The 14,338-nt window shown below is 37.3% G+C and overlaps 1 protein-coding gene across 8 annotated transcripts in view; it reads right to left on the reverse strand.

Moving 5' to 3' along the window:
- Window positions 1-14,338, reverse strand: part of ATP11B (ATPase phospholipid transporting 11B (putative)) — a 129,120-nt gene that overhangs the window by 65,864 nt on the left and 48,918 nt on the right. For all 8 annotated transcript variants that reach the window (XM_042956602.1, XM_042956595.1, XM_042956601.1 and 5 more), the window contains exon 10: window positions 11,450-11,531. In XM_042956602.1, coding sequence (XP_042812536.1) covers window positions 11,450-11,531 — 82 coding nt within the window. The remainder of the gene's footprint in view (window positions 1-11,449; window positions 11,532-14,338) is intronic.

Consider the following 14,338-nt stretch of genomic DNA (forward strand, 5'->3'; position numbering starts at 1 on the left):
AATGTATCATTATATATTCTGGATACAAATCCTTTGTCAGATAAATGTTTTATGATACCATCACCCAGTTTGTGGCTTCCTTGATCATTTCCTTAACTGTGTAGTCTAAGAAGTTTTTAATTTTGTGGAAGTATAGCTAACCAATTTTTTCTTTTGTGGTTATTGTTTATTGTATCCTACAAAATATCTACCTATTCCCAGGTTGTGAAGAAATCTTCCTAAGTTTTCTTCTAAAAGTTTTATAGTTTCGGGTGCCAGGGTGGCTTAGTCACTAAGCATCCGATTTTGGCTCAGGTCATGATCTCACAGTTTGCAAGTTCGAGCCCTGCATAGGGCTCTGTTCGGACAGCTTGGAGCCTGGAGCCTGGAGCCTGGAGCCTGGAGCCTGCTTTGGATTCTGTCTCCCTCTCTTTCTGTCCCTCCCCGGCTTGAGCTGTCTCTCTCTCAAAAATAAACAAACATTAAAAAAAATTAAAAGTTTTATAGTTTTAGCCTTTCCATTTAGGTATATGACCCACCTTCAAAAACTTTTTGGAGTATGAGGTAATATAGGAATTGAGGTTTATTATTTTTTTCCCATATGGATATCCAATTATTGTGGCATCTTTTAATGAAAAGACTATCATTTTCCTCACTGAATTTACTTGATGCTTTGGTTGAAAATCAATTGACCATATATGAATGGGTCTATTTCTTAACTCTAGTTTATTCCAATGAAATATCTTTTTTTGCTAATACCATATTATATTTACTATAGCTTTGCACCCACTCTCTATTGTATACTTTTTTTTACAACCTGAAATTCTTTATTATTTTTTAAAAATAATTTATTGTCAAATTGGCTAACATACAGTGTGTACAGTGTGCTCTTGCTTTTGTGGGCAGATTCCCGTGATTCATCACTTACATACAACATCCAGTGCTCATCCCAACTGCCCTCCTCAATGCTCATCACTCATTTTCCCCTCTACCCCCTTCCCCCCATCAACCCTCACTTTGTTCTCTGTATTTAAGAGTCTCTTATGGTTTGCCTCCCTCCCTCTCTGTTTGTAACTATTTTTTTTACCCTTCTCTTCCTCTATGGTCTTCTGTTAATTTTCTCAAGATTCACATATGAATGAAAACATATGATATCTGCCTTTCTCTGACTTATTTCACTTAGCATAAACGTTCCATCCACGTTGCTGCAAATGGCAGGATTTCATTCTTTCTCATTGCCACGTAGTATTCCATTGTGTATATAAGCCACACCTTTATCCATTCATCAGTTGACAGACATTTAGGTTCTTTCCATAATTTAGCTATTGTTGAAAGCGCTGCTATAAACATTGGGGTACATGTGCCCCCATGAATCAGCACTCCTGTATCCCTTGGATAAATTCCTAGTAGTGCTATTGCTGGGCTATAGGGTAATTCTATTTTTAATTTTTTGAGGAACCTCCACACTGTTTTCCAGAGCAGCTGCATCAGTTTGCATCCCACCAACAGTGCAAGAGGGTTCCCGTTTCTCCACATCTGCACCAGCATTTGTGGTTTCCTGATTTGTTAATTTTAGCCACTCTGACAGGTATGAAGTGGTATCTCAGTTTGGTTTTGATTTGTCTTTCCCTGATGATGAGTTACGTTGAGCATCTTTTCATGTGTCTGTTAGCCATCTGGATGTCTTCTTTGGAATACTGTCTATTCATGTCTTCTGCCCATTTCTTCACTGGATTATTTGTTTTTTGGGTGTTGAGTTTGATAAGTTCTTTATAGATTTTGGATGCTAACCCTTTATCTGTCATTTGCAAATATCTTTTCCCATTCTGTCAGTTGCCTTTTAGTTTTATTGACTGTTTCCTTTGTAGTGCAGAAGCTTTATATCTTGATGAGGTCCCAATAATTCATTTTTGCTTTTAATTCCATTGCCTTTAGAGACGTGTTGAGCAAGAAATTGCTGTGGCTGAGGTCAAAGAGGTTGTTTCCTGTTTTCTCTTCTAGGGCTTTGATGGTTTCCTGTCTCACATTCAGGTCTTTCATCCATTTTGGGTTTATTTTTGTTTATGGTGTAACAAAGGTATCTAGTTTCATTCTTCTGCATGTTCCTGTCCAGTTCTCCCAGCACCATTTGCTAAAGAGACTGTTTTTCCATTGGATACTCTTTCTAGCTTTGTCAAAGATTAGTTGGCCATGCATTTGTGGGTCCAATTCTGGGTTGTGTATTCTATTTCATTGGTCTGTGTGTGTGTGTTTTGGAGCCAATACCATACTGTCTTGATGATTACAGCTTTGTAATAGAGGCTAAAGTCTGGGATTGTGATGCCTCCTGCTTTAGTTTCCTTTTTCAACATTACTTTTGTTATTCCAGGTCTTTTGTGGTTCCATACAAATTTTGGGATTGTTTTTTCTAGCTTTGAGAAGAATGCTAGTGCAATTTTGCTTGGGATTGCATTGAATATGTAGATTGCTTTGGGTAGTAATGACATTTTAACAATATTATTCTTCCAATCCATGAGCATGGAATGTTTTTCCATTTCTTTGTGTCTTCTTCAATTTCCTTCCTGAGTTTTCTGTAGTTTTCAGCATACAGATCTTTTACATCTTTGGTTAGGTTTATTCCTAGGTATTTTATGGTTCTTGGTGCAACTGTAATTGGGATCGACGTCTTGATTTTTCTCTTTCTGTTGCTTCATTATTGGTGTATAGAAGTGCAACCAACTTCTGTACATTGATTTTGTATCCTGTGACTTTGCTGAATTAATGTTTCAGTTCCTGCAGCTTTTTGGTAGAGTCTTTCAGGTTTTTCATGTAGAGTATCATGTCATCTGCAAAAAGTGAAAGTCTGACTTCTTCTTTGCCAATTTTGATGCCTTTTATTTCATTTTGCTGACTGCTGATGCTAGGTCTTCCAACACTATGTTAAACAACAGTCATGAGAGTGGACATTCCTGTCATGTTCCTGATCTCAGGGGAAAGCTCTCAGTTTTTCCCCATTGAGGATATTAGCTGTGGGCTTTTCATATATTGCTTTTATGCTGTTTCATATATTGCTTTTATGATGTTCTATCCTGACTTTCTTGAGGGTTTTATTAAGAAAGGATGCTGTTATTTTGTCAAATGCTTTTTCTGCATCTATTGACAGGATCATGTAGTTTTTATCTTTTCTTTTATTAATGTGATGTACCACACTGATTAATTTGTGAATACTGAACCAGCCCTGCAGCCCAGGAATGAACACTTGATCATAGTGAATAATTCTTTTTATATGCTGTTGAATTCAATTTGCTAGTATCTTGTTGAGAATTTTTGTATCCATGTTCATCAGGGATATTGGCCTATAATTCTCTTTTTTTGCTGGGTTTCTGTCTGGTTTGGGAACCAAGGTAATGCTGGCTTCATAGAATGAGTCCGCTTTCATTTCTGTTTTTTGGAATAGCTTGAGAAAGATAGGTATCAACTCTGCTTTAAATGGCTGGTAGAATTCCCCTGGGAAGCCATCCAGCCCAGGACTCTAATTTGTTGGGAGATTTTTGATAACTGACTCAATTTCTTCACTAGTTATGGGTCTGTTCAAATTTTCTATCTCTTCCAATTTGAGTTTGGTAGTGTGTGGGTGTCTAGGAATTTGTCCATTTCTTTCAGGTTGTCCAGTTTGCTGTTATATAATTTTTCATAGTATTCTCAGATAATTGTTTGTATTTCTGAGGGGTTGGTTGTGATAAGTCCAATTTGATTCATGATTTTACCTATTTGGGTCCAATATCTTTTCTTTTTGAGAAGTCTGGCTAGGGGTTTATCAATTTTATTTTTTCAAAAAAACAACTCTTAGTTTCATTGATCTGTTCTACTCTTTTTTTTTTTTTTGGATTCTATATTGTTTATTTCTGCTCTAATCTTTATTATTTCTCTTCTTCTCCTGGCCTTGGGGTTTCTTTGCTGTTCTGCTTCTAGTTCCTTTAGGTGTGCTGTTAGATTTTGTATTTGGGATTTTTCTTATTTCTTGAGATAGGTCTGGATTGCAATGTATTTTCCTCTTAGGACTGCCTTTGCTGCATCCCAAAAGGTTTGGACTGTCATGTTTTCATTTTCATTTGTTTCCATATATTTTTAAATTTCTTCTTTAATTGCCTGGTTGACCCATTATTTAGTAGGATGTTCTTTAACTTCCATGCATTTGGAGGCTTTCCAAACTTTTTCCTGTGGTTGATTTCAAGTTTCATAGCATTGTGATCTGAAAATGTGTACAGTATGATCTCAATTCTTTTATATTTATTGAGGGCTGTTTTGTGACCTAGTATGTGATCTATCTTGGAGAATATTCCATGTGCAGTTGAGAAGAATGTGTATTCTGCTTCTTTTGGATGAAAAGTTCTGAATATATCTGTCAAGCCCATCTGGTCCAGTGTATCATTCAGGGCCATTGTTTCTTTATTGGTTTTCTGTCTACAAAATCTGTCCGCAATTACCACATTTTTATCAATAAGGTTGCTAATGTTTGTGAATTATTTTATATATTTGGGTGCTTCCAAATTGGGTGCATAAACATTTGTAATTGTTAGCTCTTCTTGATGGATAGACCCCATAATTATGATATAAAGCCCTTCTTCATCTCATTACAACCTTTAGTTTAAAATCTAGTTTGTCTGATGTAAGTATGGGTACTCCAGCTTTGTTTTGACTTCCAGTAGCATGATAGATGGTTCTCCATCCCCTCACTTTCAATCTGAAGGTGTCCTCAGGTTTAAAACGGGTCTCTTGTAGACAGCAAATAGATGGGTCTTGTGTTTTTTAATCCATTCTGATACTGTATGTCTTTTGATTGGAGCATTTAGTCCATTTACATTCAGTGTTATTATTGAAAGATACGGACTTAGTGTCATTGTATTATCTGTAGGTTTCATGCTTATAATGATGTCTCTGGTCCTTTGCAACATTCTAACAGTCTCCCTTAGGATCTCTTAGAAGGCTGGTTTAGTGGTGATGAATTCCTTCAGTTTTTGTTTGGCTGGGAAAACCTTTATCCCTCCTTCTATTCTGAACAACAGCAGCCTTGTTGGATAAAGGATTCTTGGTTGCATATTTTTCCCATTTAGCACATTGATATTTCCTGCCACTTCCTTCTGGCCTGCCATGTTTCAGTAGATAGGTCTGCTACTACTCTTACGTGTCTACCCTTGTAGGTTAAGGCCCGTTTGTCCCTACCTGCTTTCAGAATTCTCTTTTCATCTTTGTGTTTTGCCAGTTTCACTATGATATATCGTGTAGAAGATAGATTCCTATTACGTCTGAAGAGAGTTGTGTGCCTCCTGGATTTCAATATCTGTTTCCTTCCCCAAATTGTGAAGTTCTCAGCTATGAGTTGTCCAAGTACACCTTCTCTCTCTCTCTCTCTTCTTCTTCTGGACCTCCTATGATATGGATATTATTACATTTCATTTCATCATTTAGTTCTCAAATTCTCCCCTCGTGGTCTAGAATTTTTTTTCTTATTCTCAGCTTCATCTTTTTCCATAATTTTATCTTCTATTTCACTTATTCTCCCCTTTGCCTCTTCAATCCTGTCAGCACATCCAGTTTATTTTGCACCTCATTTACAGCATTTTTTAAATCTGTCATGACTATTTTTTATTCCTTGATCTCGCAGCAATAGATTCTTTGCTGTCTTCTATGCTTTTGTCAAGCCCAGCGATTAATCTTATGACTATTATTCTAAATTCTTGATCAGATATATTGTTTATATCTGTTTTGATCAAGTCTTTAGTTGTCATTTCTTCCTGGAATTTTTTTTTTGAGGAGAATTCTTCTGTTTCATCATTTTGGCTAGTTTTCTGTCTCTTATGTATTTTAAAAGCTATTATGTGTCCTGCACCTGTGAGCACTGTCCAGGACCTGGCCCCTCAGGAAGTGTTTTTTGGAGTGTGTTACTTGCTCTCTGTTGTTGTGACTCTGGTTGTTTTACCTCCCTACTCGTAGTGATGTTTTGGACCCTCCACCAGATGTGCTTTGATTTGTTCATTGAAGTAGCTCTGGGAAAGAAAAAAAAACCAAACCTACCACCATCACAACAACAAACAACAGGGTTGGGGGATAGGGCAGTGTTGGTGGAAGGCCTTATCCCATACAAAGAGAAAAATGACAGGGGCAGGGAAAAAAAATTGACCAGGTAGAAAAACTACATGGCTTAATCTAGAGAGAGAAAGGAAAATAAAGAAAGAGATATAGAACAGGTATAAATAGAATAGAGTAAATATGTCTGCTTAAACAAACCAACAACCAGAACAACCAGACTAGAGGAGGGACGAAATAAGAAGGAGAAAAGGAAGAAAATTGCCCATGAATTAAATCAGAAAATGCAAAAACTGGGTGTCTCAAACCACTCTGTTCACAGAGTGCCTCACAGTACTATGCTGGCGCAAGTGGGCCTTGTTTTTTTTCCACTCCACAGTCTCCCATGCCTCCCTGGGGCTTGTCTGGGATTCAAACCCAGATGTCTTAAAGGGTCCCGCTCTGCACACCCCAGTTCCAGGGAAGTGCCACTCCACTCCACAGATGGAGGGCCTCCTCCCAGTGACGCACTGGCATGAACTAGGTGGTTTGTCCCGCTCTGCCAACTCCTGCACCTCCCTGGTGCTCAGCTGGGATTTAAACCCCAATGTCTTAAAGGGTCCCACTCTGTGTGTCCTGGTTCCAGGGAAGTGCCACTCCACACCGCTGACAAATGGCCTCTGGCTGGTGAGCACAGGCAGGGTCTCTTGTCCTTTGAATGGTTATATACCTTCTTCCCACAGCACTCGAGAGAGGGAATCGCTTTCTCCCACTGCAGACTGCGCCTCTGAACTAGTTACTGAGCCTGGGGCTAGCTCCCTTCCTCCCCAGGTGCGTGAACTGGGCAGCCAGCCCCAGTCCAAAGAAAGCCCCACAGTTAGAGATTGGCTCTTTCTCCGTCCCCAGTCCATGGTTTTTCTCTTGTTCAAATACAGTCCTGCACTTCCACAGCCTCTCTTTTTCTTCCCTTTGTCTGCAGAAGGGGATCTCTCCCCTCCGTGCCTACACTGCACATTTTATCTCTCTCAGTTTGCAATCACGCATGTATGGCCTGCCAGGTTGTCCCCATGGACATGTCTCTGTCACTCTACAGCCCAGACTCTTGGAATTCAAAGGCCCTTGCCCTCGACACTGCTGTGTTTGAGAGGGAACTTCAGGTTCCCCTACTTCTCTGCCATGTTGGATATCCCCCTCTACTATATACTTTCAATCAACAGTTTTTCAGACTAAACGCCAAAATCTTCTTTACTAAAACCTGGATCCTCCTTCTCGACATCCTCTAATTCCCATTGAGCTCTCACTCCAGACAGATAGACATCTACTGTGCCTGTCTTCCAGTAAGGTATTAGTTCCCTTAATCTGAACTCATTTTCCATATCCCATCTGCCTTCCACCCCTTCAACCCTGGTCCCTTCACCAGCTTTATAATAAGTCTTAAAGTCAGGGAATATAAATCCTACAGCTTTCTTTTCTTTTCAATTTTTAAAGTTTATTTATTTATTTTGAGAGAGAGAGAGAGAGAGAAACAGAGCACACGAGCAGGGCAGGGGCAGAGAGAGAGGGGGAGAGAGGGAATCCCAAGCAGGCTCCATGCTGTCAGCACAGAGCACAATATGGGACTTGAATTCACCAACTTTGAGACCATGACCTGAGACAAAGTCAAGAGCCAGACATTCAACTGACTGAGGCACCTAGGCATCCCCTACAGCTTTCTTTCAAGGGGCTATTTTCTTTATGTATTCTATGTATGCATTTTAGCTAGTGCATTTCAATATTCATTTTAGAATCATCTTGTCAATTACCACAAAAAAGTTTGCAGGGATTTTAACTAGGATTGAAACAATCAAGACATCACCTGACAGCTTAACAATACTGAGCCTGCCAATCTATTAGTGTGATTTCGTCATTTATTTAATGGATAAATCTTTAATATCTCTCACCATGTTTTGGCCTTGCTAAAACTTATTAGTTCTAATAGTTTTAATTTTGAATGCGTACAGCTATGTGACAAATCATGTGTCCTCCAGTAAGGACAATTTTAGTTCTTTCTAATACTTATGCCTTTTATTTCTTTGTCTGGTGACACCGAATAAGGCTTCTAGAATAATGTTGAAAAGAAGTTGTGAAAATGCATATTTTGGATAGGAGTCCTTTACAAAATATGTGCTTTGTAAGTATTTTTCCTAGTCTGTGGCTTGTGTTTTCATTTTTTCAGCAGTGTCTTTTGAAATACAAGCATTAATTTTTTTTAACATTGACATACAATGTCATATCAGCTTCAGGTATGCTGAAGTTTTTAATTTTGATGAAATTTATCAATTTTTGGTTTGGTTTTTGGTTCCTTTTTTGTATGTTTCCCATCAAACAAATGTTTCCTTAACCCAAAGTCACAAGTATTTTCTCCCACGTTTTACAGATTAAGTTCTTATGTATAGGTTTTATTTTGAGTTAGTTTTTGTATGTGGTGAAGAGAAGGGTGAAAATTTGGTTTCTGGCATATGGATGTCTAACTGTTCCAGCATTGTGTGTTGAAAAGGCTATCCCTTTGTGTGGACGTATTTTTTTATTTTTTAATATTTTTATATATAATATTTTATATATAATATTTTATATTATATATAATATATATAATATATATAAAATATATAATATATATTTTATATAAATTAAATCTCTTTGATAGGGTTATTTAGATTTTCTGTCTCTTCCTGTGTTAATTTTTATATGTTGTGTTTTCAAAGAATTTGTCCACTTCATTTAAGTTAAAAAAATGTAGTTAAATAAAGTGTTTCATCATATTTCTTTATCTGTGGATAAAGTGACCACAGTAGGTAGGATCTGTACTATCTTGTTTTTCATTCTTGATGTTGGTAATTTTTTAATTTTCTCTCTCTCTCCTAATACATCTCTTTTTTTCCCCTTTAATCCCTCAATCTAGATTGAAAAAGTAGAGATTTATTAATTTTGTTATTATTTCCAAAGAACCAGTTTCAGCTTTGTTAATTTTGTCTATTATTTGTTTTCTCTTCTATTGGTTTTAGCTCACATCTTTTTTTAAAAAAAAAAAATTTTTTTTAACGTTTTTATTTATTTTTGAGACAGAGAGAGACAGAGCATGAATGGGGGAGGGTCAGAGAGAGAGGGAGACAGAATCAGAAGCAGGCTCCAGGCTCTGAGCCATCAGCCCAGAGCCCGACGCGGGGCTTGAACTCACAGACTGCAAGATCGTGACCTGAGCTGAAGTCAGACCCTTAACTGACTGAGCCACCCAGGCGCCCCAGCTCACATCTTTAGTATCTGTTCTCTTTCTTCTCTGATTGGGTATAATTACTCTCTTTATCTTGCTTCCTAAGGTAAAAACTTAGATGACTATTTTAAGCTTTTCTTCCTCTCTTATGTAAACACTTATAGCTCAAAATTTCTCTTTAATTTAGGCTTTGCTTTGAGTCCACAAATTTTGATTTGCTGGATTTAAATTACCACTCTGTGTTTTTTCAAATTCAAGAAATTTGCCATTATTATTTTTTCAGATATTTTTATTCTGCCCCTACTGTTCTCTCCTCTTTGGGGAAGGACTCAATTAGAATTATGCTAAATAGCTTAATATTGTGTATTCACATGGTTCTGAAATTCTGTTCATTTTTTCTTCAATCTTTTTTCTCCCTGTTCTTCAGACTGAATAATTTCTATTGCTTTTTAAAATTCACCGCCAATTTCTGCTGCCTTCCTCAATCTGGTATTGAGCCCATCTAATGACATTTACATTTCAGTAATTAGATTTTCAACTCAAGAATATCTGCTGAATTCTCTTTATAGTTTCCATTTCTTTTTTTTTCCCCTCAAATTTTTATTTAAATTCCAGTTAGTTAACATACAGTGCCACACTAGTTTCAGGTATAGAATTTAGTGATTCATCAATCACATACAACACCTGGTGCTCTTCACAAGTGCTCTCTTTAATAACCATCGCCTTTTAACCCATCCCCCACCTCACTTCCCCTCTGACAACCATCAGTTTGTTCTCCATAGTTAAGAATCTGTTTCTTGGTCTGCCTCTTTTTGTTCCCCACTATGTTCACTTGTTTCTTAAATTCTACATGTGAGTGAAATAATATGGTATGGTATTTGTCTTTCTCTGACTTATTTCACTTAGCGTAATACTCCATAGCTCCATCCATGTTACAAATGGCAAGTTCATTCTTTTTGATGGCTGAGTAATATTCCAGTGTGTGTATATACCATACATACATACATACACACTCCATATCTTTATCCAATCATCAGTTGGTGCACATTTGGGCTCTTTCCGTAATTTGGTTATTGGTGATAGTGCCAGTATAAATATCAGGGGGCACGTATCCCTTCAAATCAGTGTTTTTGTATCCTTTGGGTAAACACCTAGTAGTGTAATTGCTGAATCACAGGGCAGTTCTACTTTTAACTTTTTGAGGAACCTCCATACTGTTTTCTGTATTTTCCATTTCTTTGCTGATATTTTACATGTGTTTAGTCACATTTTTTAGGCCCTTAAAAATACTTATAATATCTGCTCTAAAGACCTTGTCTGTTAACTGCAAGATACAGAACATTATGGAGACAATTTCTATTGAATGCTTCTTCTCTTGAATACAAATTACATTTTCTTCATATGTCTACTTATTTTTGATTACATACTAAATCTTATAAATAGCAGGTTGTAAAGACTGTACTCTTTTATGTTCTTCATAAGAGTGCTGATTTTCATTCCAGCAGGAAGTTAACTCGGCTGGGCTCAAACATCAAACTCTGTTTCCACTGCAATAGACAACAGCAAAATCCTATGTTCTGTTCTTCCCGCCTCCTGATACTGTTTTTCTGCTAAGCCCACCAGGGTCTCTCTTGCACATGTATAGGTCTAATAGTCAAAGATTTGGGCATAATTTATGTACAGAGTTCATTCCCTTCTGTGGCTCCCTCCCCTACACAGTTTTACCTCTGTCTAGTTGTTTTTCTAGCTTTAAACCTTGTCCTCCAACACTTAAATCTTGTGAAGCTCAGGCTCTACAATGCCCTATGCAGCACATGAATTAGGGAGTGCCTTCAGGTACGAAGTTATGGGAAAATACTCTCCTGTATTTTCAGATACTTGTTTATGTAAAAAAATTTTTGTCCAGATTTCATAATTGCTATCTGCAGGAGGATTAGTCTGATCAAGTGATTCCATTATTATCCAATAGTATTATTTTAAAGCTGTTAATTTAAAGTTATAATCTAGCACCTACTATATGCCAAACATTGTGCAAAATGCTACATGTATACATCCCTATCCTCAAGAATACCATCTTTTGTTGACTGACATGTATTTTTATATACATAGTATTTTATACATATATGAATACATAGACATATTCATGTGTAAATAAATGAAAATAGACAACTTTCTTACTTTTCTACTGCAGATCGTTTCTGTGACTTGCTCTTGTAATTTAATGCCATCTTTGTTTCCATTCCAGTGTATATAGCAACACCTGCAAAACAAAACACTCTTTAAAAATAATCTAGCATATTTCACCAAACAGATGTACTCACTAGCATGAAAGGGAGTGTACTGTCTGATTGTTGTTACAATTTGGCTTTCTTTAAGTCTTTCTGGAGTTTTTAAAAGGCTTTCCAAGTCCAATTTTGAAGAACTCCAGTCGCTTAACCTGCTGGAAGGGGAAGGCATGGGGGTTCCGTTTCTGAGTTATAATTAATATATCTGAATGAGAGATATTATTAGAGCTGGAACTGATGGAAGAAAAGGATTTGAAAACGTAAAGATGGCAGGGAAGGCCATTATAGATAGAGCAAAAAGTGTTAACAAAGACAGAAATGGAAAAGCGCTTTCTGTTAGGTTTTCATGAGCAATGGAATGAGGTCAGAGTTCGAAAGGCTCTGAATGCCAGAATCTGTGAAGTCTAGACACAATTTTCTACCACTAGAGAAATAATATGGAAATCTGTCAGAAGAAATTAAGTAAACAAAAGGAAAGTACTATTTTAAAAACGTGTGCCTACTGGGGCACCTGGGTGGCTCGGTCGGTTAAGCAGCTGATGTTGGCTCAGGTCATGATCTCATGGTTACTGAGTTCAAGCCCCACCTCAGGCTCTGTAATGACAGCTCAGAGCCTGGAGCCTATTTTGGATTCTGTGTCTCCCTCTCTCTCTGCCCTTGCCCCACTCACACTCTGTGTCTCTCGAAAATAAATAAATGTTTAAAAAAAATAAATAAATAAAATAAAAATGTGTGCCTATGTGAATGACTGGGATGAGCAAAAATGATAGTATTAACAGCCTAAAATTGGGAAGTAGATGAAATTAGGTAAGACCAGCTTTATAACAAACTTTGTAGTTAGACCTTGATTTGAGTGCTGCCTCTGCCACTTACTAGCTCTGTGTCCTTGGGCAAGTTATTTAATCTGAGTCTGTTTCCCTCCCCATCTTTAAATAGGAAAATATACCTCACAGAATTGTTGTGATATTTGTATGACAAAGTAGGAAAATGCCTAGAAACAGAGAGATGATCAATAAATATTCACACCCATCCTTATATAGTGAAAGCTGAGAAGTAGTATAGAATTCAACATGCCTTTTTCCTAAAAATTTGTCCTGGAATTTTCACCATTCTTTAAAGGCAGGGATTATGACGCAGATGACAAAGGGTACTGAAATTACAGAAATGTGAGAAATCAGCCAGAATGATGTAAGAGAGAGAGGTGGTGCTGCAGCAGATACCAGTAGACCCAACTAAAGGCAAACACACATTTTAAGAATGTGAAAGGTGTTCCTGCCAGGGAGATGTGTTAAAATACAGCATTACATGAGAGGGTCTAAAAGCCCTGAAGGTTTTCTCTGGCTTTGGCCATCAGAACATCATTATGGTGTTTGTTTGTTTGTTTTTAACTGTGGTAAAAATATACATAACATACAGTTTACCATTCTAATCATCTTAAAGTGTACAATTCGGTGGCACTCAGTACAATCACAATGTTGTGCAACCCTCACTAACCTGAAAACACTTTTATTACCCTCAAAGAAAACCCTGTACCCATTAAGCAATCATGCCCCATTCCCCTCCACTCCTCAGCCCCTGGGAACCACAAATCTAGTCTCTCTGTCTGTGAATTTGCCTATTCCGATTATTTCAAGTAAATGGAATCATATACGCCTTTTGTGTCTGGCTACTTTTACTAAGCATGTTTTCAAGGTTTATCCATATTATAGCATTCATCAGTAGAATTCATTTTTTATGAGTGAATAATATTTCATTATATGAGTATCCTACACTTTGTTTATCCATTCATTAGTTGATGGATATTTGTGCGGTTTCTACCCTTTGGCTATTGAATATTGCTGCTATGAATATCTTGGACAAGTCTTTGTCTGAACAATTACTTTCAATTCTTTTGGATACATATCTAGGAGTAGAACTGCTGGGTTATATGTAGAATTGCTGGGTCATATGATAATTCTAAGTTTAACTTACTGAGGAACTGCCACACTATTGTTCACTGGCTGTGACATTTTATATTCCCACCAGCACTCAAATGAGAGTTCCTAGTATTCTACATCCTCACCAACACTTTCTATTTTCCGTTTTCTTTTCTTTTCTTTTTAATTTTTAAAGCTTACTTATTTTAGAGAGACAGGCAGAGAGGGACAGAGAGAGAGGAAGAGGGAAAGAATCCCAAGCAGGCTCTGCACTGTCAGCACAGAGCCCAACGTGCAGTTTGAACTCTTGAACTGTGAAATCATGACCTGAGCTGAAATCAAGAGTTGGATGCTTAACCGACTGAGCCACCCAGGGGCCCCTATTTTCTGTTTTCATAAGTATATGCATTTCTTTATCAGAGAGCCTCATACTGAGTGATAAGATATAACACAGTTAATAGGAAAGAAGGGAGTGAAGAAGAGAACCTCAAAAGCTATAAACATTCAGTGAATAACACAGGCTGGGCAGTATATGAAGGGCCATTCCCAAAATGGGAGGAGATAGTTGACAGCTAAAGATTATCAAGACTTCACGATTTGCCTAGAGTTGACTCAGAACATGTGAATTAATTTAGATCTCCAACACTAGAGCACTATTTATTCGGCCTTTTGATTCAGTCAGTATACATTCCAATAATACCTGCCATATGGTCACAGGTCAATAAAAATTTGTTAAATGGATGAAAGAATGAGTCAGCAGTTGAATACAATCTAAGAATAATAATGGAATTATACAGGTGGTTTACTGAACCATGATGTCAGATTACATTGGTTCTCAACCACCATTAACAGAACTGCCAGAATTA

This window comes from Panthera tigris, chromosome C2, assembly GCF_018350195.1.
Source record: "Panthera tigris isolate Pti1 chromosome C2, P.tigris_Pti1_mat1.1, whole genome shotgun sequence".
Lineage (NCBI taxonomy): Eukaryota > Metazoa > Chordata > Mammalia > Carnivora > Felidae > Panthera > Panthera tigris.